At 44.2% G+C, this 21802-nt stretch overlaps 2 protein-coding genes across 3 annotated transcripts; both read right to left on the reverse strand.

Annotated features, from left to right (window-relative positions):
- Positions 1-264: 264 nt before the first annotated feature.
- ADHFE1 (alcohol dehydrogenase iron containing 1) lies at positions 265-18348 on the reverse strand. 2 transcript variants are annotated; one of them, XM_065831400.2, is made up of 14 exons: positions 18229-18348; positions 17780-17817; positions 15484-15527; positions 15252-15305; positions 13885-14039; positions 13533-13729; positions 13054-13131; positions 11881-11986; positions 10498-10650; positions 9279-9377; positions 8255-8333; positions 8021-8117; positions 4717-4874; positions 265-526 (listed from the first exon to the last, which is right to left on the reverse strand). In XM_065831400.2, exons 1-14 carry the CDS (start codon positions 18282-18284, stop codon positions 443-445), a joined length of 1398 nt encoding a protein of 465 aa, XP_065687472.1. In that variant the 5' UTR covers positions 18285-18348; the 3' UTR covers positions 265-442. The 2 variants fall into 2 exon arrangements, with proteins under 2 accessions (XP_065687472.1, XP_071660169.1); XM_071804068.1 differs by lacking the exon at positions 4717-4874.
- A 1608-nt stretch (positions 18349-19956) lies between these two features.
- RRS1 (ribosome biogenesis regulator 1 homolog) lies at positions 19957-21260 on the reverse strand. Its single transcript, XM_065833055.2, has one exon. The coding sequence runs from the start codon at positions 21164-21166 to the stop codon at positions 20087-20089; it is 1080 nt and encodes a 359-aa protein (XP_065689127.1). The 5' UTR covers positions 21167-21260; the 3' UTR covers positions 19957-20086.
- Positions 21261-21802: the final 542 nt, after the last annotated feature.

The raw sequence follows: 21802 nt of genomic DNA on the forward strand, positions 1-21802 counted from the left end.
TTTTCTGCAAGGTAACTGCACTTCCCAATTTACAAATCTGCCAAATTATTTCTTAAATAGTACAGCTTTTTAAAACAAATCTCAGACAATTTTAGCAAAAAACATAATTTGTAAAATGTTTTGGAATATTCCTTAAAACATTTTTCACTTTTGACCACTGGTAAAGCACAAGCCTTCAGTAAAGCAAGAAGTCTGCTCCAACTTTTATGCAACTCAATACCACTGACCGCTGAGCAAGAAAAAAACCCAAACCACAGTCAAGCCTTCACTTCAGAGTGTTATTTAATTAAAGATTAATTACTTGACCTTTTGCCAGGGTACAATGGAACAGAAGTCAAAGACACACAATTCTTCCATTCTCTAGACAAATTCAGCCCCCATACCTATAAAGAATTACCTTTATGTTAGAACAGAGCATGCTTCTCAGAACAAAATGCTTAAGCTAATAAAGTTTCATGGAAGCCTCAAAGAGGGAAGATAAATCTTCTTCTGTTTGGGGACGCGGTGATAGTTTAGTCACTCTCTCCTGCAAGATTAAAGAAAAACTGGATTACAGAAGGTTGCCAATTAAATTAATCAAACAGTAGCTGAACTATGTACCTTTGTACTAATGTCCTTCACAGAGAATAACAAGGTTTTGCAAATAAGTAATCAAGTAATTAAGATTGAAACATCATCAACTGTACAGTACTTCCAAGAATATATTAGTTTAAATTGCCTATAATCAAATACACAGAGCGAGGTTAAAATGCAGCTCAGTTGCAAAGTCAAGTACTTCAAACACGGGCCTTGTCAGTCAGAGATGTCAGTACACTGGTGGGTAGTATCCTGGAATACAGTCCAGTTTAAAATACATTTGTCAGCACTGGAACTAGGAGGTCAGTTTTTAGGGACCAAGATTTTCAAAATTCAACATCTCTCAAAGCCCAGGAACTGCCACAGATGGGGAAAATAAGCAGTGCTTGCAAATCAGACTCCAAAAAAAGAGACACAGCAAGGGACGGTAGTGAAATGGCTTAATAAATAGCCTGACACCTTGGAATTGGAATACAACAGTTGTGCTTGGTCGTCATTTGGACAGTGATTCAGCAGAATTTTCAGGTGCTGAAGTCCCCCTGACTGAAATGAAACTCGGGTATATGCTTCACTGCTCTGCTCCACAACATAACCACACAGGCAGGGATGGCAACTCAGAGAAGCAACACGCTACTGAGGGTGAGGAGCTGTGTTAGTGCAGGTCAACAGCTACTGCAGAGACACTCTGCTGAAAGGGCCTAACATTAGTGTACTCATACTGGTTATGATTAGTACTTTCATGCTTTCAACATTCAATGATTTTAACATTTATTGAAAGATTAGGGAGAGTTACAAACATTTGTGAAGACAGAGGCCAGGCCTACACTAGGAATGCGTTATCCTTAGACAAATGCGGCGTATTTTGGCAAGATGGAGTTTCTTCTGCTACAACATCTTTCAGCATCTCCCTTGTGGAAGAGGCAGTTCCAGTAAACACCCCTCTACCCTGCCCCCGTTTTTCACACGTGAGACAGTGGATATCATTTGCTGGGGACTTTGCTTCCTGCACCAAGTGGGGGATCCATCCCCCTGCCTGGGGGATGCTCAGCGGCCTCCCAGCAAAGCCCAGGCCACGGCCGCAGCTTGGTGCCGCAGAGCAATGCTGTAGCCGCCCCACTTCCCCCTCCAGCCACGGGGCTGCAATTTGCGGACGGGCTGGGTGTGGTTGCGCAGCCAGAGAGGCCACTGCGCCGCGAACTTCACATGCGAAATGCTGGTCTGGCATGGTGAGGAAGTCAGCTGGGAGACATTCACAGCTCATAACCGTGCTCAGCAGGGTTAGCACCGCTTGTGATGGGTCTGAAAAGTGCAGCTGTGTGTACGTAACTTTACCTACACAAGAAGCTTTGCTGGTGCAGCAGTAGCAATGCAATAATACCTCCTTCCCCACCCCTGACCAGTGCTGCTACACACACAGACCCATTCAAAGAAAAGACTAAGCTGCTGCTCCACAGTTTTGAAACCAAAAGGCAAATTCAAACAGCACTACTGCAAAAGTATGTTGTTTTTTTCAGGCTCACAATGTGCAAAATGTAACTGCTTAAGTTACTGTGCTGAAGTACTCAGGAAATTCTTTCGGCTTATATTAGGGCGCTCTGGGCCAAACTACAGTTTTGCAGCCTTGTGCAGCAAATGTAAAGTCACACAGGGTAACAGCAGATGATCACAATGACAGACTGCAGCATTTCCCAGATGTATCAACAGAAGGCTGCAAACAGTTGCTGCTCCTGTTTGCCTCAACACAGAGGCAACAGTGCTCCCTCTGCACAAACCTGCTGATATTTGCTGGTGCCCAGACTGCAAGGTCCAGCTCACCCCGGTCTGACTCAGTGCATTCTGGTAAAATGCCAAAAATGAGGAGGTCCTGCATCCCCAGTAGTTCAGCCTCACTGTAGCTGCCTCTGGGATGTCTGCAGGGGCAGGGTGAGCTAGAGAACGGCCCTTGCACCATCTCTCATTTTCAGTTCTCCCCATCTCCCCTCAAACACCGTCACAGAGCCGGCGGCAGAATCGCAGAATTACAAAATCACAGAATGGCTGGGGTTGGAAGGGACCTCTGGAGATCATCTAGTCCAACCCACCTGCTGAAGGGGATTCACCTAGAGTAGATTGCACAGGAATGTGTCCAGCTGGTTTTTAAATGTCTACAGAGAAGGAGACTCCACGACCTCTCTGGACAGCCTGTTCCAGTGCTCTGACACCCTCAAAGTAAAGAAGTTTTTCCTCAGGTTTAGATGGAACCTCCTGTGCTTCAGTCTGTACCTGTTGCCCCTCATCCTATCGCTGGGCACCACTGAAAGGAGTCTGGTCCCATTCTCTTGCCATCCACCCTTGAGATATTTACAAACATTAATGAGATCCCCTCTGAGCCTTCTCTTCTCCAGGCTGAACAGACCCAGCTCTCTCAGTCTCTCCTCATAAGAAAGGTGCTCCAGCCTCCTAAACATCTTTGTAGCCCGCTGCTGGATGCCCTCCAGTAATTCCTTGTCCTTCCACCTTAGACCTTGGGACAGCATCTTCTTTGCTAGACTCACTGCTGTCTGTAAATACGATCAATTTCAATACACTCAGAAAGGAAAATTAAATTCTGTTTTAACTTCTAGTACGGATGTTCATCACAGCAGAGTTCCCACCCCAAACCCCGGCAGCTAGAGTAGATTGGTTTTGTTTTCCCTTCGGAGTGTGGAATACACCCTGTACAGTTACTAGTGCTGTCACCACTGCACCACGCTGCCTTGGCAATACCAATGGGTCAGTGCTGTATTTCAAAGAAAACCTACAGCAAGATGAAAAGAAAAAAAAATACCAAAGATTAAACTGTATGGACTACCTCTGTGGGTAATAACGGACTACTAAGGAACACTAATACATTTTCATTGTGCTACATCTCATATACAAAAAAGAGGTTTGAGAAACTGTTAGGTTATCTCATTTTACACAGTACAATTAATATTCAATGCTGTGAGATGGCAGTAAGTTAATTAAGTCAATTTGAGCAAAGCTAACAAACAAAAAACCCCTTCAACATCTTTTGGTGAAGAACCTTTCCCCAGCCCCAGCTATGCAAAACATGCCTTCAATGAGATGTTGTGCTTGTGATGACCTAAACCCAATTGTTTCAAAGGAACATATTTATCAAAACAAGCCTCCAAAATACCCGACAACAATTTACATGCATAACCTATTTGATGGGTGCTCAGAGACCTGTTTTCTTCCTGGCTTTGCCAGTGTTCCGTTGTGTGTGATCGTAAATAGTTGCACCTTTGTATCATTTTCTCAGGTATAAAATAGCAACATTATTATTAATTAAATATTAAGAATATTTACCCTCTGCTATAAGTTGCTCTGAGATTTATGAATGAGAAGAACCAGATATGGTAAGAGGTACTGCTGTGAATAACCTTTCAGCCTATAAAAGTTTCATTTCCTCCATAGTGTTTCTTTTCCTTGCTACTTGGTGGAATCCTAAGTAGACAGAACAGTCTATAGCATTTGAATCAAACTGCCCTTTTACAAGGAAGATACTGGATTTTGCCTTTGGAGTGAGGTATTGCTTTTTGCAGTGTCTTTGTGAGCACTGAAACAATAAAGGGTATTAAAAGTTTAATCTATGTCATCCCAGGAGACCTTATTTCAAATTCTGATGAGGGTCAATATAACAAAAAAGCCATCTGGGAAGAAAAGTGCAACTTGTCAATATGGAAAAGTTTAATGCAAAGTGAGCTTGGTCATTTTTACCAGATAAAGCCTTAATATCAAGTTCTATCTATAACTCATCCTGCATACATAATTAACAAAGATAGTTATGAAAAGCAGTATCTTCTACAAAGATCAAAGGTCTATGAAAAACATCCTCTTTTTTAAAAATGTGACATTTAAGAAAAAAAACCCAAGCATCTAGCCATTCTTTCTGAATCCGTGTGAGTAATAGATTGCCACATGCATTCCGTCTCACTGAAAAGAAAAACCTAAACTGTGCGGAGAAACAAGATACAGTTGACTATCTGTAATTTTCTCTATTTTAATTGTTTTCATGTGGGACTAGAAATAACATTTGCTTGAAAAGAAACACTTCACTTTTTGAAAAAATGTGTTCTATTTTATTTGACAAGAAAAACTGTTTTGCTTTTTCTGTCTTACCTGCGGCAGAGTGCCTTTGACTAACGCAGGGATGTCTGCTTTGGAATAACCAATTGCAGCTAAGCCATCATCAACATTCAGATCAAATAGGAATTTCCGGAGCGTGTCTGCCAAAATAAACCCCGCATCTTTGATTCTGGCAGTGCGGATGTCAGCTCCTAAAATAAGACATAATGCCTTGACTGTAGGGTGGAGAGAGCGGAGGAAGCCTGTTCTGGACTTAATTTAATCATAATATCAGCTGAATACATATCCATACATAACAGTCATTGCCCTAAAAGCAACACACAGCAAAAAAAGGAATCGGTCTTCATTTTATGGTTGGAATAGTTCGCAGAAGGTGAAATAAAACAAGGTCGGAAGCAGAGAACTGCTGCCAGAAAGGCAGATTGCCACACGAGGTGAACTCCCCTTCCCTCTGCGCTCACAAGGAGAAGCACTTTTCAGGCTGACTAACTGCTGCAAGGAAAGACGCTAACGCATGGACGTCAATGGTATTTATTTTTATGGACAGAGAGCCAAATGGTAACTTTATTTTAAGGCCTTGAGTTTGCTGACATCTAGAGGACATGGAAAACACCCACTGTTCTGTTCAATTGCACAGAACTAGAGTGTGTAGGCTGAGGAAGACGGGAGATGGCAAGGCAGTGTTCAAGGGGTTAAGTAAATCCTAAACTTAATGCTGTTTGAATATGTGCTGACTTGTGTAGGATAATGTAAAAACGAAGAGGAGGAACTGGTATCTTTGAAACATTTACTGAATAGCAGTGAGAGCATCAATATAAAATGGAAGATTACCAATATTTCTTACAGAATAGCTTGCTTCTCCTTCTTCAATAAAGGCTTAGGACTTATATGGAAGTAATAATAAAAACATCTCCAGATAGATGACACAGGTTTCTCCATATGATTTCTTTTCAAAGTAAGCTGAGCTAAATTTGTTCTCTCCATAACCTCAATGATGTTACACCAGAACTATGTTAGGTCCGAGGGCCACACCGAGAGATGAGTAAGAGCACAACATAGCTACAGGAAAAATATTTTCTGTGATCATCACGCAGTTCAGTGTAACATTCAAAGGGTGCTAAGTGAACAGGAGACCTGCAAGCTCATTTGAGGAGCTCAGATATTTGGGTAGTAAGACTGGCAGTACTGTAGTAGATGTCTGGGAGAAACGGATAAATTAGGTATGACAGAGTCTTGTATGAAGTCTTACGCTATCAGGATTATGCCATGCAGTCTGAGTTCATCCTGGAGTGTGCTGTAAAGAAGTAACTGGGAAATAAATCCAGCATCTTCAGAGAGTAAAGTAAAATGGAAAGGGAAGAGGGAAAAAAAAGGACAGTAAATGTCAAGGGCAGTTTTAAAATATTGCTATAGTTCTAGTAATTTCTTTTTGCTCAACCTAAAGGATACATCAGTCTTTGACTGCACTTTGAAAACTTCTAGCCACATACACACCTATTTCAACTGTTTGAGAATCTACCCAGGGAGGTATAAAGCTGTTTCTGCCTGTACCTAAATCCACAGCTGTACATACACAGAACATAACTATTTAGTAATCTGCTTCGTGTCATAAAATACCTTCTTAGTCATTGCATTTGGCAACGTGACAGATTTGAATCAGTTACTGCAGTCAGTTGGACTCTGAACTGGAATCAGAAGTAAACACCCCAGGTGGAAATTAATAAATTAAATTCCACATGACATGTCTTCAGCAGACTCCCTTTACAGCAAAGCAGACAATAACGTAGCTTATATATTTCTATTGAGAAAATTAACAGAGCTCTCTGAGACAGAATTTATGGCAGCAGTTCATACCACAAAACCTAAAGGAACTGCTTTTCAACCACTTGTTTTAAAATCAAGGAGCCAGAGTTGAAATTCTCTAATATGCTGTGCTGGCCAGTTATCCAGGAACATTTTCTTAGTCTACTTTGAGTTGTGTGTTATTGCTGTAAGGACACAGATATTTTGTAGCTTAGTACATTATTTCAACTAGGTTTGTGTTCTGGTTTGGATCATAGGCAGGACTACATACTTGGGAGGAAGGCTGAACAAACCTCACAGCCAACATTTATAAAACAAATGGAATTTTCCCCAGTGTAGTTTTTCTGACCATGTTGTTTTACATCCTCTTTAAAATATTGTGATATTTTCATAGTCTATATAAACCTGCTACTCTTTCTTGAAACCCACAATGCTTTCAGATGACTTATGTAAGGAAGTCACACATGTGACCGGATTGCTGTGACTCGCATACAGAAGCCTGACCATACAAGGGACTGAACACAAATTTTCCAAATACCAGGAGAATTGCCCTAACCACTTTCTCTCTGTACTGCTGCGCATGTGGCTGTGATTGCTCATTAGCGAGCACGGGTGCTAGCAGCAGTTTAGCTACAACACAGAGTCTAGCACAGACAAAAAAAATGACCTTAGATATAAATATATTAGCCCACCACAGAGCCATGCTGTCACAAGCCGCAAACAGCTCTGAGATGACACACAGCCATGCTGGGGGTGCAGTGAAGAGGTACTCTTTCTCTAGGACACCTTCTGGTGATGGGTTGCACAGATAACAAAGCACTGTATGAAAAGGTAACCTTTAAAAGAGCCTCCAGCTTGCAGCGTTTACCTTAATTCTGCTAAGAAGCAGAAAAGGCTACTTTGTTCATTAACCCACTTGTGAGCCATCATGGAGGTGCTCACAGAATAGCTGCTCCATGCTTGCCCTTGACATCAGCCACTGAGAAATCCCAACACCCACAAACAAGCTTAGGCCCACCTTAGAAAGACCAAGATGCACAGTTGTGTGACATGGAAAAAGAGCAGGACTGATTCTGAACATCACTCAGTCCTAATTAATTGCCACAGCAGGGAATTTGTTAGGCAAGATGCTCCCTTTTAGCTACCAGATGCACCTGAGTACTGGTTTGTTTTATGGTATCTACTATAAAGTAACTACTCTTCATAAAGCACCAAAAGAGATGCCAATCACAGCTACTCTCTTCTGATTCGTAACAGACCTACAGTTAATTTCAGCTGTCCATGTTTCTAGCCAAGAAGCAGATATCTCCAGTTTGCTTCTCTAACTACATCATCCAATATAAAAATTTAGCATTATTCTACATAAGTTTGCATTATGTGTGACTCATCCACACTCTAGAATCTTGTTTTTTAAACTAAAAATCCCTGCAACAACCAACTACAGCTTGCACATTTTTCTTTCTTTCCCCCCTGAAAAGACATTTTGGGAAGAATTCCATTTGTATTAGTAAGCTGTATCCATAGAGATTCCTACCTAGTATCTCTGCAGCTTCCAGGTGTCGCTCAGGATATATCTGTGCCGTGAAAGTGAACACTGCTGGGGATGTCAGCACCACAGAAAGCCCATGTGGCTGGAAGAGGTTGGGGGGAAGAAAAATAAAATAAAATAAAATCACATGCAGTTTCAACTCCAATGTACTTTAATGCTTGTTAATGTGAGATAAAAGAGAATTGAAAGGTGCGATTAAAAAAATAAACTAAGTTTTACCACTAGAGAGTGATCCACATTATAATCCTTTGGTTTATAGGTTTTCACCAAACCAGAAATAGGGTAAGACATTCCATGGCTGGAACAGAGAGTAAAGGGAAAGTGGTTAGGGCAGCTCTCCTGGTATTTGGAAAATTCGTGTTCAGTCACTTGTGTGGTCAGTCTTCTGTATACAAGTGTCTTAGGTACAGGTACTCAAAAGGTATTTAGGTACAGATATGGTATGGATATCAGGTACAGACTACCCTCATTCTGCTGCACCTTAGGGACCTAGCTGTAAAAAAACCAGCACCTCCTTACTTAGTGAATGTGAAGTTACATTGCTCCACTGACTGGACGGAAAGATGCTCAGTTACTGAAGTAATATAGATATGCCAAAACCAGCATAATCTGCATCCCTACCTGATCACACTGCCTGAGAAAAATAAACATTAATTTTAAAGTATAATTAAAGAGTGGATTTGCTCAAACAAAAGGAATGAAAGGAAGGTCTCTGAAGAGAATGACTGCTAATAACTTCTCCACACATTTTAGGCTTAGGCTTTGCTTCTCTGAGATTTTCACTCAGATGAAACTACATTGCTCTGCAATATTAATTACAGCTCATTTCAGTCTGCTGAATGCCTTCCTCACAGACAAACTTACAGACAATTGTATCAGATCAGGAATGGCACGAGATTGCCTCATTGCTGTCTCACTGCAGAACAGCTAGCATGAAATTCAACATGTTCAATAGCATAGATTTTTTTTCTTCTATCACTACCACGGTAAGTAAGGAAGGCCACATTTTGGAATTTTCATATGATTTGATTTGAGAAGCAAGAACCAGAACACACAGTCCTCATACATGTAAATGCCAAGAGTCCATCAATTTTCTGCAAAACACAGCTCCCCTTGCATCACAAGCCAGGCTACAATGTGTTATTGTACACTCAGCAACAAAGGCAGCGATGTCTTTGGCAATCTGAAACAAACACCAGCTAGAAGCTAACTTGGGATAAGGCTGACGTTTTTCTGTACTCACCAGAGATGGACACCAGCATTGCCAAAGCCAATACCAGCAAAAGCACTTGCCAGGTGCATGTTGGCTCTTGCTTCACGGTCTTCAGGGTTTCTGATGGCTCTGCACATGATGGAGACAGTGGTATCAGTGAATTCACAAATGGACTGGTAATGCAGGATGGAGAAGGGAAGGTGGCTTCTTTATGGACAGATACACAAAAACCTCGAAGATAAGCTGAGATTTAGATGCTGGAGATAGAATCAAGTTACACTTCAGTCAGAGAACAATCCTGCTTCTGAATCAGTAAGTAGATCAAACTGGTTCAGTGAAGGGCAAGTTTACTTTATTCCAAAAACAATTAAATAGAGTGAATTAGCCATATTCACCCCAGTGGTGATTTAAACAGTTGTATTTAGAAGCTTTGGCAAGCCTATGTACTGCTCCAAGATCACTCCAGCTTTCTCACCATCTCATTAGATGGTGGTCTGGACCCCAGCATCTGTGCAGGGGGAGGACAGGGCTCCTCGCCTTCCTACGCTTGTGTAGTCTGACAACATGGAGAAAAAGTCTGGTGAATAGATTCCACAGGACAAAAAAAACCCAACCACATTGACTAGCCAGGTATTGTAAAAAGTTTTTTAGAAAAAAAATCCCAACACATTGATCTTTAATAGAAGTGCATATGGTATACAAAAGCTGTGTACAGGCTAAAACTTTATTGGTAGGGATCAAAGCCAACTCCCACTTCACTCAAAACTTAATCTAAATTGAAGGTGTTTTAAGTATGAGCTAGTTTTCAGCAAATGCATTTATCATAAGTGCATTTGGTTACCTTCTTGATGGGTGTAAAAGTATCTTAATTTACAGTGATGGTCACAGAAATTACACCTGCAGTATTTCGTTCAGGTTGTTACATATTCCCCTCATACTGCCACAGAAAGAGGATTCTTGAAGAAGACACGTAAATGCTGCTCCCATATTAGCTGAGCAGCTTGAAATACCTTTAACTGAGGACATAAATCCACAGAAGCATTAAAAAGCTAACTCAGCACAGCCTAGTAACCCTAATTTTACTTTCACTTTTATTTGAAAAACTTTTTGCTTTATTTATGATAAATCCTGGGTACAAAATAAAGGTTTAAGGTAGCAGTTCACCTCATTTTCATTTTTTTCTAAGTATCCCTTTTTGGGTACTGAATACTGAAGACACTGCGAGGGGGTTGTCTGTTAAAAGCGTTACCTTTTCAAATATTTAGCCACAATGCGCAGAGCATGAAGAGCCCAGACGTCACTGATGGGGTTGCTGCCTTGGTAAGCTGGTCGGTTGATTGGATTGGAAGGGCAGGGACTGCGCATGTTGTAAGGAAGAGCGGTGTAGGATTCTAGAGCGTGGCTAAAAGAAAGATTGAAAAACGAATTATTTCAGTGGGATAGCTCCATTTTACTGCCCTGCTGTCCTTTGGATGCAGGTTATTCTTATTTACTTCAGTTGCCAAAAACAGAAATACAATCTCATAGCCAACTGAGAGATGCTGGGCAAGAACCTCCAGGCGCTTCGCTCTCCAACAGACACGCAGAAGTCAATCCAAAATCCACACAGTCACAACCTGTCAGCTCACACCATCCTTAAAGGCAGGTTGGATGAACTGGCATCTTGGGGTGTGATGCTTTTCACTGAAGAGCCCTGTGCAGCTGCAATGGGTGTGTTTCCTTTGTAGGAAACAAAGTGTGTAGGACAGGAACCGTGAGAGGCTTTGGCACTGGAAGCATTGTAAGCTACTTTTCTTTTAAAAAGTATTGACCTTTAAAAAATGATATTTAAGCTAAGTGGAACTGCCAAGAGCCTCATCTCGCAGGTACTCGTGCATCTGACTACATAAAGAAGGGGCACAGCCTACATTGCTACATTTAGATGTACAAAACTACAGACAAACCATATTCATTTATGAACAAATGCCTCAATTCCATCACAGATGTTGTAGTTCAGGATATTTCACCACACTTAAATCACACAGTTTCATTATACATCTATTACTTCACTATACACAGCACCCAGAAGCAAAGTCAGCTCTGACCCTCTGTGCAGTTAAAAGCTGTAGGTTTAGGATGAAGAAAATTTCATGTCATGTGAAGAGCACATTATGTGAGAGGTTCTGAAGATGGTCTCAGCTGAGCTAAGACCTGCCAGCTTCCCACAAGCCTTCACAAATTTTTGCTGACACATTGTGGCTTTCATGAGAAAATCCTTCATCTCTATTCCCTGCCATGTCTGTGAGAAATGCTAAATGCTGTTGTAACTGTGATTAATCACCTACTCGATCTCTTAAAAAGGGACACCTGGACTCTCTTCCCTGACAAGAATCATCCTGGAAGCAAACAGCTTCTCCAGTGCACTGCAAAAACAAAATTGCTGTGAATAAGTCATTTGTTTAAATACATTCTGGGGGAGGTAGTGAAAATAAGCCAGAGGAAAGTATAACAGAGACCATCTTAACAAGAACCAGAAAGGGAGAAAAAAAGAAGATAATCCTTTCTGCTCCTAAAATATATTTTTTCTACAATCATCGAAGTAAAAATACAAAATTGGAATAAATTCTAGTAGCAGCCTACACAGAAAACTCACCAAAGCACATCGAAGCCACTGTTGGCCACTATTCGCTCAGGCATAGACAGTGTGTGTAAAGGATCAATGATGCCTAATGTTGGCTTAATGGCTCTTGAAGCAATACCTGCAATATGTGAGGAAAATTACTTAAAGATTTTTTTGCAGCAAAATAGAACAAGACAAGCTTAAGGTCCAAACCATAAGAATAATGAGGGAAAATGATTTTAAACAATGAAGATAAAAGAAAGTGAAGGGAGAATATCTATGAATCTAAGTCTTACGGATACATATGATTTGAGACTGTCACCTGAAGTGAACTATACCAATGTTCCATCTCCTTTTGTAACCCTCCTCAGCAGCCTACACTTTCAAAATTTCTGTGCTGAATGGCATCTGCAATATTATTCTTATATTTGTATCTTCTGTGAGCAATTAGAGGGCAAGACTGGTTTGCGTCCACAGTTAATTGCTATTGCTAATTGCTCTCTTCAGCATCTGTAACAACCGTGCCTTCATATTTTGGTTAAGGGGGCACAGATGTAGATTTGAGAGAGACAGACACAGACTGATAGACTAGAAAACTCTGAACTATGGTCAGAGCTCCTCAGCAGACCCATTTGGGTACAAAGTACTGTTGACTGTGTGGCATACAAGATCCACACACTCAGAAATAAAACCTCAAAACAGCTATGAAGCTTAAGATGTCATTTTAGCCTTAGTCTTTATTTGCCAGGGATGAAAAGGCCCAAGGAAGACAGTGCCCCTCACTTGCACAGCATCTCAGGCCTGATGTTTCAAAAGTCAGGAAAATGAACATTTGGTTGCAATTAAACAACAAAGAAACAAAAGTCTTAAAAGCAGAAAGAAAAATACAGAGGAAATAAGGAACAGTTGGTTGACCGTGAACGTAAATAGAAATTTCCTTTGCAATTAACATTTTCTGCCATTTAAGAACTTGAAAGATTTTAGTTTCCTGTTTTGTCTTCAAAATATAATCCACTGTATTACATAGGCATTTCATTATGTTAATATGTTATAAATATAATTAAAGGAGGAAACCTTTAAGCTCTTCAAATTTGCCTGTGGCGGTTGAATCAAACAAAAGGACACGTGAAATGATATACTGTATCTCTTTCTTTCAAGGCAATTGTCTTGAATAGCAGACAGAAAAAAAAGACAAACAAAACTCACCAGTTTTTACTTTTAGCTCTTTGAAGTCAAAAATGGCAACACCAGTGGTTTCACTTCCAGTTCCAGCTGTTGTAGGAACTTAAGAGGAAGAATGGGGATAACAACAAATAATAAATATATAATATTGTAAACGAAATAAAAACCCAATAGTAATGCCACCAAAAATACAGGATCCAGTAAATCTCAGAGGTATCTCTGATCTGAAGCCAACAGGTCAAAGAGAAACTGCCACTTTGATCTCTTTTCTCAGTAAAAGGAATCAGACTCAGCTAAACACGACAAACTAATGGCAAAAACTGTGATTTTACTTGCACTGAAGCAAACAGGAAAATTGCTGCTGAATACTACTAGAGCAGAAGCAAGACCCAAGGAAGGTGAAACAGTCATGGAAAGCTGATTTCAGTAGAAATATCATACAGAGTGTAGAATGACTCCCCTTCTCCTGGCCCTCACTCTCCACACCCCCCTCCTTGCTTCACCTGCAATAAGCGGTTTGAGGGGTGCACTGACAGGCTGCCCCTTCCCAATGGGAGCGTTGACAAAATCCAAGAAGTCTGATGCAGGGCTGGACGCGTACAGGTTGGCAGCTTTGCAGGTGTCTATCACAGACCCCCCTCCAACAGCAACGTAGGCATCAAACTCCCCCTTTTTAGCAAAGGCAATGGCGTCCAGGAAACTTGGGAAACAAGAAACGCTTTCCAATTAGTCAGAGCAAAACAACACATGGAGGAACTAACTATGAAGATCAGCGCACAGATGACAAGGAGGTGTTTAAACAGCTGTGTGGGAAGCTGTAAGAGCCAAGGCACTACCTCCAGAAGTGCCCTGTACCTTCGGTCTGTTGGCTCCACCCGGACATTGTCATACATCTGGAAGTTTATACCATGTTTTGCCAAGGAATTCAGTACTGCATTTACAGGAGGGAGCTGGGAGAGGTTTTTATCTGTCATCAAACAAACTCTTCTGGCACCAAGATTCTGCAGGTCCTACAAGAACAATGAAATTAAAAACCAAACGACTGGTATAAAATCATACACTGAACTATTTAAATACTAACCCAAATTAATTGAACCATTTAATAATAATAAATAACCCAACCTAAAACCAGTTGGTTATTGTAAATTTTTTTTAAACAGTATCAGCTGAAGAAAAACAGGATTAACCACATACATATACCATGCAGAAAACAGCAAAAAGTATGAAGCTGCTCAATTTATAAAGCTGAAGTCTTATGATACAAGAAAACTAATGATAAAGAGGTTGAACAAGTGAAAACCATGTGCAACCACTTAAGACTACAGTAAAATCTAAAATATTTTTTCAAAAAGTTTTTTCCTACACAATTCCTATGCCATAAAAAAGCTTTTCCACAGGTTAGGTCTCCCCTAACTGCCTAGCAATGCTGGGCATTAAAATCTTGAAAATTTAATATTGAATATTATTGATGAAAAATCAAAACAAGGTGGCATAAAGAATATCCTAATCTTTGCTAAATTAATTATCACAATAACTATACAAAGCATAAAATTCTAAATGAAACTAATGCTGTTTAAAGACAGAAGTTCTGTCTAATTTCATTTACTGTCTGACAATTTACTTTACAAATTTGCAATTGAAAAGGAGGACTTTTAATGCCATAAATGTCAAGAAGAGGGGAAAAAATGATAAATGAAAAAACCCAGTGATAAAGGCAAACTGGAACAAGGTACCCAGGTGAATCATCTCATGCTGCTGAAACAAAAATTCTGCACTTTCACAGTGCAAACTCAGAGCTGAACCAATATCCACCTAATTTAATGGAAAGTCTCTGATTCATTTTAATGAGCACTAGAAGAGAAGAAAGCGATATTGAGAAAATCCTGGTGAGTCACCAGGATTCAAAACTTTTTCAATTAAATTCCCTGTCAGAGAAAAATATTGTTGCATAATCCTGGCAAACCATCAGTGGTTTAATTATCCACTAATCTGCATTTCACACACTCACACCACAGCAAAACTGATGTAACTTGCTTCTGCTCTTTACCCTACAGTACTTTCTGACCTTTCTACAATGGTCTATATGACCATGCATACTGCAAAGCCATGGAGATTCAGACACACCATATCTGAGCTTTCCCTTACAAAACGCATTGGTAGCACCAGCAGCCCTTTAGAAAACAACTTTTCAGCTGTGACGGACTCACACTATGGCAGCTTACCATGCCAATCTCTTTAGTAACTCCTTCTCCATATCGGATGTTTGAAATGGCCATCTACAAAAAAAGGAACACATTTTTTTTCTGGAAACATGGAGTAATACTTGGAGCACCTAGTTCCAAGCAGTTAAAGTGAAATATAATTCTTTACTAATGTAAATATTTGTTAAATGCCATATTTGGAAGTATACAAAATACTACTTTTAAATCAAACATATTTTACTAGTAAATCTACCTCAAATGCATAGTCCGTATTTCCCAGGGTAGGCCGTTCAGTGACTGCAATGGAAATGAAACAGTAAAATTAGGGAACAAAAAGTTACTTCAGTTTGTATCTCAATAGTAGAGTGGACAGATTTCTTTGCTTTTAAAAATCACTAATACATTTGCACAGGTAACCCATTTCTTCCCTTGTTGTTTGTGAGATTAAATGATCCAAGTACTTAATTTGATTCATATAATTCTGCAAAACAAGAGTGTTTTCTCCTTTCAAGAACTAATTCCTTCCTATATAAACTGAGTATGTTAGCAGGAAGTTTGCATGACAATTTGTTTGCAGTCCGCAAAGACCAGAATAGCATGTTATAAGTGGAAATGAGTATCTGCAGAGCACAAAGGCTGCTACACACAGGTTGAGAGGTGTTAAAAGTGTGTAGGGGCTACACAATAACTTTCAGAACAACTTTTAAAACTAATCCATGAGACATCCTCCATATGCACCTAGAGAGCAAACATATTTTGTATGTGTGAGAGTAAGACTAACAGGAGTTTACACTTCTTTTTTACTTCTGCCTAGTTCTAGACTGACAGGTGAAATGGAATTGCTTGCTTGAGAATTAAGAAAGTGCATGCATTGCTAATAATAGTCAGAGTTTTAATAAGAATCGGTGTGTCACTATCAACTGTATTTAGCAGAAGAGAGAAGATATTTATAAGGACAGTATTTCTGTCACATCCTCTCTCTGCCTTGTCATTCTTGCATGAATTTCTACAGAAGTCTCCATTTCTTGCATATCCTGATTTTGTGACAAAGTGAAGCAAACTGCGTCAACTGAAACAGCCCATTCTTTTCCCAGAAAAGATCAGATGAGGCATTCTGTTCTTCCTGCTGAAGTAATGCCTTCTGTCTGCTGTATTAATTGAAAATATGCAATTTGGATTCAGATCCAATGCATGAAGCCCTGATAATGAGTCTTACAGACACTCTGGGGTGCACTGAAGCACTGACCCACAACAGTAACAGATAGATGTATTAAAATCCTTTATGCACTTTCTATTCAAGCCCAGGCCAGCTGCTATCAGCTCTTTCATTGCCATCTCTTGCCAGGCTGTACATGTTTGACCTCTCCTGGAGTCTGAGTCTGCTGTACTCTCAGTCATTAATTTGACAGGCTAAGAACACGTCCAAGCCATTTAACCTCTTGCCTTCTGATAGTGTCCTGCTGATATATTCTTGAGCCAAACTTAACTTTCAGGAAGAATTTTACTGAGTTGAAAACTCAAACTATTTCCTTTAATACTGTCAAGACACACAAGGATCATTCTTTTTTTTCTGCTACAATCACAGTTAAATCAATACCCACTATTTAGACACTTATTGAACTGATATCATCTTACTACGTTATAGACCCAATTGCTGCCTAAAACATACAGAGAGGGTTCTTAACTAAGACTTCCATTTAACAAGGGCTTAGTTTGAATTGACTGAGTAGTTCATCAAGCAGACAAGCAGAAGAATGAGATTCTGTTTCTCAGCTGCACTGTTGTCTTGCTGTAGGATGGTCTGGGGCAAAACAAATATCTGAACATATATTAGCTTTTCCATAGGTAAAATGGTAAAAGCAATTCTTTAAAAAGCGTCTTCAGTAAAGCAAATGAAACCAAGCCACTCAGAATTCCATACTGCTGAAATTATGGCCCGAAATACTAATTTTTATTGGATCTGGAGACTGGACAGCACACAGATAAGCTATTCCCATGGACTCCCTCCAGTCAGTGCAAACAGAAATTCCTTCCAGGGTGACGCAGTCGCTCAACCCCGGCCTAAGTGACCTGCGTTCTCAGGACTGATGGTATAAAAAGCCTATGGAGATTGCATTACCCAAGCCAAAGCTTTGTGAATTGCTCCTTTTTATTAATATAGTTTCCCATTTATTTTCTAATGCAACAGATGCATATTTTTCCCCTTGAAAGCAGATCTGAAGTTGAGATGGCTCAGGTGATGACAGCAGTAGCAGCAGCCACAGCAAATTTCTGATCAACTTGCCTCACACAACGAGAGAGGAACAGGATGCATTGGTTATAGCTTATGTGGAAACAGTGAATGTCTCCAACAATAACCACTATTGTTATACAGTTGCAAAGTGTAACAGACTGCTTACCCGATCCTTTAAACTGCTCACCTTATTCTTCAAGCTGTTCACTTTACTACCTGTTACCTGCACCCTCTGTCCAGGTTACACCAACACGTACGACTCTACAGGGCCATGGTCTCCTACAGAATTATTTTGGAGACACAAATTAAGTCTTACCTTGGGAATAAGTGTGGGAATGGCTCGGGCACCGACATCTAGTTAAAAGGTTGGAGGGAAAAAAAAAAAAGGCATGGCTAAAAAGAAAAACTACAGCAGAACCCGCAGCTTGTGCTTGCCTAAAGTCTCCCTTCTGTGCCCGTCCATCGCGCCTCCCCCACGGGCCACAGCCCGGGGCCGCGGGCAGCGGCAGCCCGGCTCCGCGGTCCCACGGGCGGGAGCACACGGGTGGGTCCCCGCAGCCGGCCCGAGGGGGCAGCGCTGGGGAGAGGGCACTAAGAGACCCCCCAGGGAGGGAGCGGCCGCTGCTTTTCACATTTAAAACGCGGTGGCCGCCGAGCCTCGCCCCCCCGCCCCGCCGCCGGCACCCGCCCAGGAAGGGCAGCGGGAGAGCGGCCCCACGGGCGGCCCGCCGGGCTCCGCAACCGCCCCGGCCTGGCCGCACTCACGCTGCCCGCTGCAGCTGCCGCAGGAGGTGGGCGGCCCGATCCCGCCCGGCCGCCATCGTCCCGGCTCCGCGGGGCCGGGGGCCGGGCCGGGGGCCGAGCCAGCGGCAGCACCTCCTCCCGGGGCCAGCACCAAGGCCCAGCAAGCTCCTAGCCCGCTGCCCGAGCCCCGTCTCAGTCGCGTAGTGACCAAACCCGCGGGCTGTGCGCAGCTGCAGCACGAACTGTCGCCATTGAGGGGCTGCCCGGGTCCCTGCCCCAGGCTGCGGGACCTTCACCCGCTGCCTCATCGCTGCCGGGAATGCACAAACCGCCCAGGAGGTTAAGTTCGCCACGAACATTGCCATCAGCGTAAAATGCTTCCCAGGGGTGCGCTTGTGTGTGGAAAAAAGAGCCAAGGTGCTTTGGTTGGGAAGGTACGGCATGTGCCCTGTGTGAATGGCAAGAAAATCAGAGGTCTGTAACACATCTTGGAACAACTTTTTATCCACATTTCCATGTGCTTTCTGCCGCTGATATGCTTAGCTGCTTACACCGCAGGCCTGGTATTTGGGGTCGTGTCCATGAGACTGTTCCTGCCACAGGCAAGGCCAAAGCAGCCCAGAGTGCTCAGCACAGCAGCGAGAAACGTTTCAGAGGCAAACAGCACATCTGATGCAAAGCCCATAGGCAGAGCACTCGTCAGTCCACCAAGGCCACCCAAATCCCTTCAACTCCACAGTGTACGCACCCCTTCTGCCATCAGCTGCCACCTGACACAGGTTGTGCTTTTTGATTGTGCTCAAGCTGCTATCCTACTGAACTGCTACAGAATAAGGCAGCAGAACTGCTATAAAGTCAGCTAGCTTTTTCAAAAACTCACCTGCAGCAAAATGTTATCATTAACCGTTTACTCCTTGAAATTTTGAGAACTTGATTTACTTGACCTTACTAGACCTTGTTTTACTAGTCCCTCTTACCAGGAATGGCCCCAGGGAACAGCATCCTTCCCGTAGCTAAACCACATACTGGGAAAGCAAATTGCATTTTTTTTTTTATTTCAAGGGTACAGGAGGCAGTACAGAGTTTAAAAGAGTAACAAGCAGAAGTCTGAGATCATATCCAATATCTGCTCTCAAACAGCTTCCTAAAGAAAAACACTGTGAAGCTATTTTTAAGAAATGAGGGACTACTGTTAATACAAGGAAAATGTAATTTTTTAGCCCACTGTTCAATACTAATATTTTTCTGTTGAATTCAACAGCTGGTCACCAGGTTTGATTATTATTATTTTTTTATGCAATCAGCAGAACTCTGCAAGAAATCTTGGTGATTTCTTAAGTCCTGCAATAGTTTTATTGTTCCTTTTGTAACTGAGCCTGAATCCTAGAGAGCTGAGCAGAACTTGAGTTACAGAGCAAGAGCTCCACCATCAGGCCACTTGCCCAGCAACTTCATCCTTTAACTATACCTGTATCCCAGCAGGCTGTTACTCCATCAAAACACAGGTTACAGCTGTGGTCCAGCTCCCCACCTATCCCATCTCCCTGAGCAAAGGACAGCTTTGCTCAGCTTCAGTCCCACCTGGAAATGCTGCAGCTGTGAAGCAACATCACCTGGCTGTCCCTGCATAACCCCCAAACTGGGGGGAGCTGGGGCTCCAGACCCCCCTTGAAACACCACCAGCTCCCCTAGGACAGAGCAGAGAATGTTGCACTACTGGGCTGCCCGCAAAGAGCCAAACACAGGACATTTTAGAAATGCCAGAGCGTATTTATTGACAAACAGGCGTGGGAATAGAGCACCAGGCAGGAGGCTGGCAGTAACAGTCCCTTCCCGTGCCTCGGTGGGCATGCCCAGACCCATGCAGTCCATCCATCCCTCACACCTTCTTCCTCTTGCTGCCGCTGGTGCCGCTGCCCGTGGGCCGCTGCTGCTGCCGCCGGGCTCCGCTCTTCTTGCCACTGCGGCCAACATGCTGCCGCCGGCGGCCACGCTTCCCTCGCTGGGACTGCTTCTTGCCCTTGGCGGCAGCTGCCTCGGCTTCCTCCTGCCGCAGCTGCTTGTTGACGGCGCGGGTGATGTCGAGGACCGGCTTCTTGCTGTTCATGTCCCGCAGCATCTCCAGCTGTCGGCCACGCTCAGCGGCCAGGTTGCCCAGAAGTGGCTCGAAGCGGCGCTTCTTGCCGCCACTGCGGGACGGTAGCTCCGCCGGCTCCTTGGGTAGCCGGGGCTGGAAGCGGCCGAGTGAGGCAGTTGAGACGCGGGCGACGCGGGCAACGTGGCCCAGCTCCTCCCGGCTCTGGTGGCCGGTAGGGTGGAGGGGCGCGGCGGGGACGGCGGTCCCGGCGCGGTGTGCGCGGGCCAGGTTACGCAGGCGGTTCAGCTCGTTGCGCGCCACCCGCTCCCGCTTCTCCCGCCGCAGCCGGGCGAACTGGTCCTCCTCCGGGTCTGCGCCCGCCGGCACCTCCGCCAGCCAGGCCCGGGCCGGGTCGCCGCCCGCTCGCCGGTAGCCCCAGCGGCGCCGCCACTCCTTGGCCTGCTCGTCCCACACCAGCGAGGTCCGCTTGCGCCGCCGGATGCCCTTCAGCCGCGCGAACTGCTCCCAGCGGGTGGGCGGCCGCGGGCGCGGCGGCGGCTTCTCCCGCGGCAGGCGGAACGCGGGCTCGGGCAGCCGCGCCACCAGCGGCCCCCCCGGCCCACCGGCGCGCTCGGCCGGCAGCTCCCAGAGCCGGGACACCAACAGCTGCGTGTTGTCGCGGGCCAGCGCCCGCAGCTGCGCCTCCCGCCGCGGGCCGGCCCCGCGCAGCCCCGCCGCCGGCGGCGGGTTTCGGTCCAGAGCCAGCAGGTTGCCCAGGTCGAACTCCAGTTCCAGCTCCTTCTCTACCGTGATGCTCCGCCGCTTCTCCGCCTCCTGCTCCTCGGCGGCCGCCAGCACGTCCTCCACCCGCACGGCCGCCATAGCGGCGGCTCGCCGGGCCGGGCCGCACTCCGCACGTGGGAGCCGCTCCCGGAGCTGCCGCGCAGCCTTTCCGGTTCAGCGCGCCGGAACTCGCGGCTTCCGCGCCCGGGACAGCGCGATGCCTGCCGGGAGCTGTAGTCCGCGGCGGGGAGGGGACGGCAGGCGGCAGGGCTGGTACTGCCCAGGGGCCGGGCCTGCGCCTTCTCTCGGCTGCTGGAGCGGCACCGTCCGTCAATGCTTCTCGTTCCTGTCAGGAGACGCCTGCTGCCCTGACTTGAGGGCAGACGCTTGCCAGTGAACTGACCGAAACCCCCAGCGACCCTCGCGCTGGGGTTGCATGTGGGCCGGGGCGGCCCCGAGCCCGCTCCTGCCGCTGTCACGAGTGGAGCCGCGGCGGAGAATGTGTGGAGAGGGCCTGTGCGTGAGGGGAGGCAAAGGCCAAGAGCAGCTGGTGCAAGAGCGGCCTCCCTGGCGCTGGTGTGCCACTGAGGAGGCCTGAGGCTGAGAAACAGGAAAATACATTTTCAGTCGTGGGTTTGGGTTTTTATGGTAACTTACTATTTATGTCTGACTCTTATTGCTATGGAGCAGCACCTGTAAGTTCTTGTTGTGGGACCGAAATCCACATACTGTATT

This window comes from Patagioenas fasciata, chromosome 2 (genome assembly GCF_037038585.1).
Source record: "Patagioenas fasciata isolate bPatFas1 chromosome 2, bPatFas1.hap1, whole genome shotgun sequence".
Classification (NCBI taxonomy): domain Eukaryota; kingdom Metazoa; phylum Chordata; class Aves; order Columbiformes; family Columbidae; genus Patagioenas; species Patagioenas fasciata.

What these genes read in the sequence shown, in the direction of transcription:
- ADHFE1 (XM_065831400.2), bottom strand. Translation starts at nt 18,284, where the DNA reads ATGGCGGCCGGGCGGGATCGGGCCGCCCACCTCCTGCGGCAGCTGCAG. An exon ending in TTCCCACACTTATTCCCAAG is followed by an intron (nt 15,528 to 17,779) that starts GTAAGACTTAAT and finishes TTTCCATTGCAG; the next exon opens with TCACTGAACGGCCTACCCTG. An exon ending in ATGTGGATCACTCTCTAGTG is followed by an intron (nt 8,118 to 8,254) that starts GTAAAACTTAGT and finishes AACCTCTTCCAG; the next exon opens with CCACATGGGCTTTCTGTGGT.
- RRS1 (XM_065833055.2), bottom strand. Translation starts at nt 21,166, where the DNA reads ATGGCGGCCGTGCGGGTGGAGGACGTGCTGGCGGCCGCCGAGGAGCAG.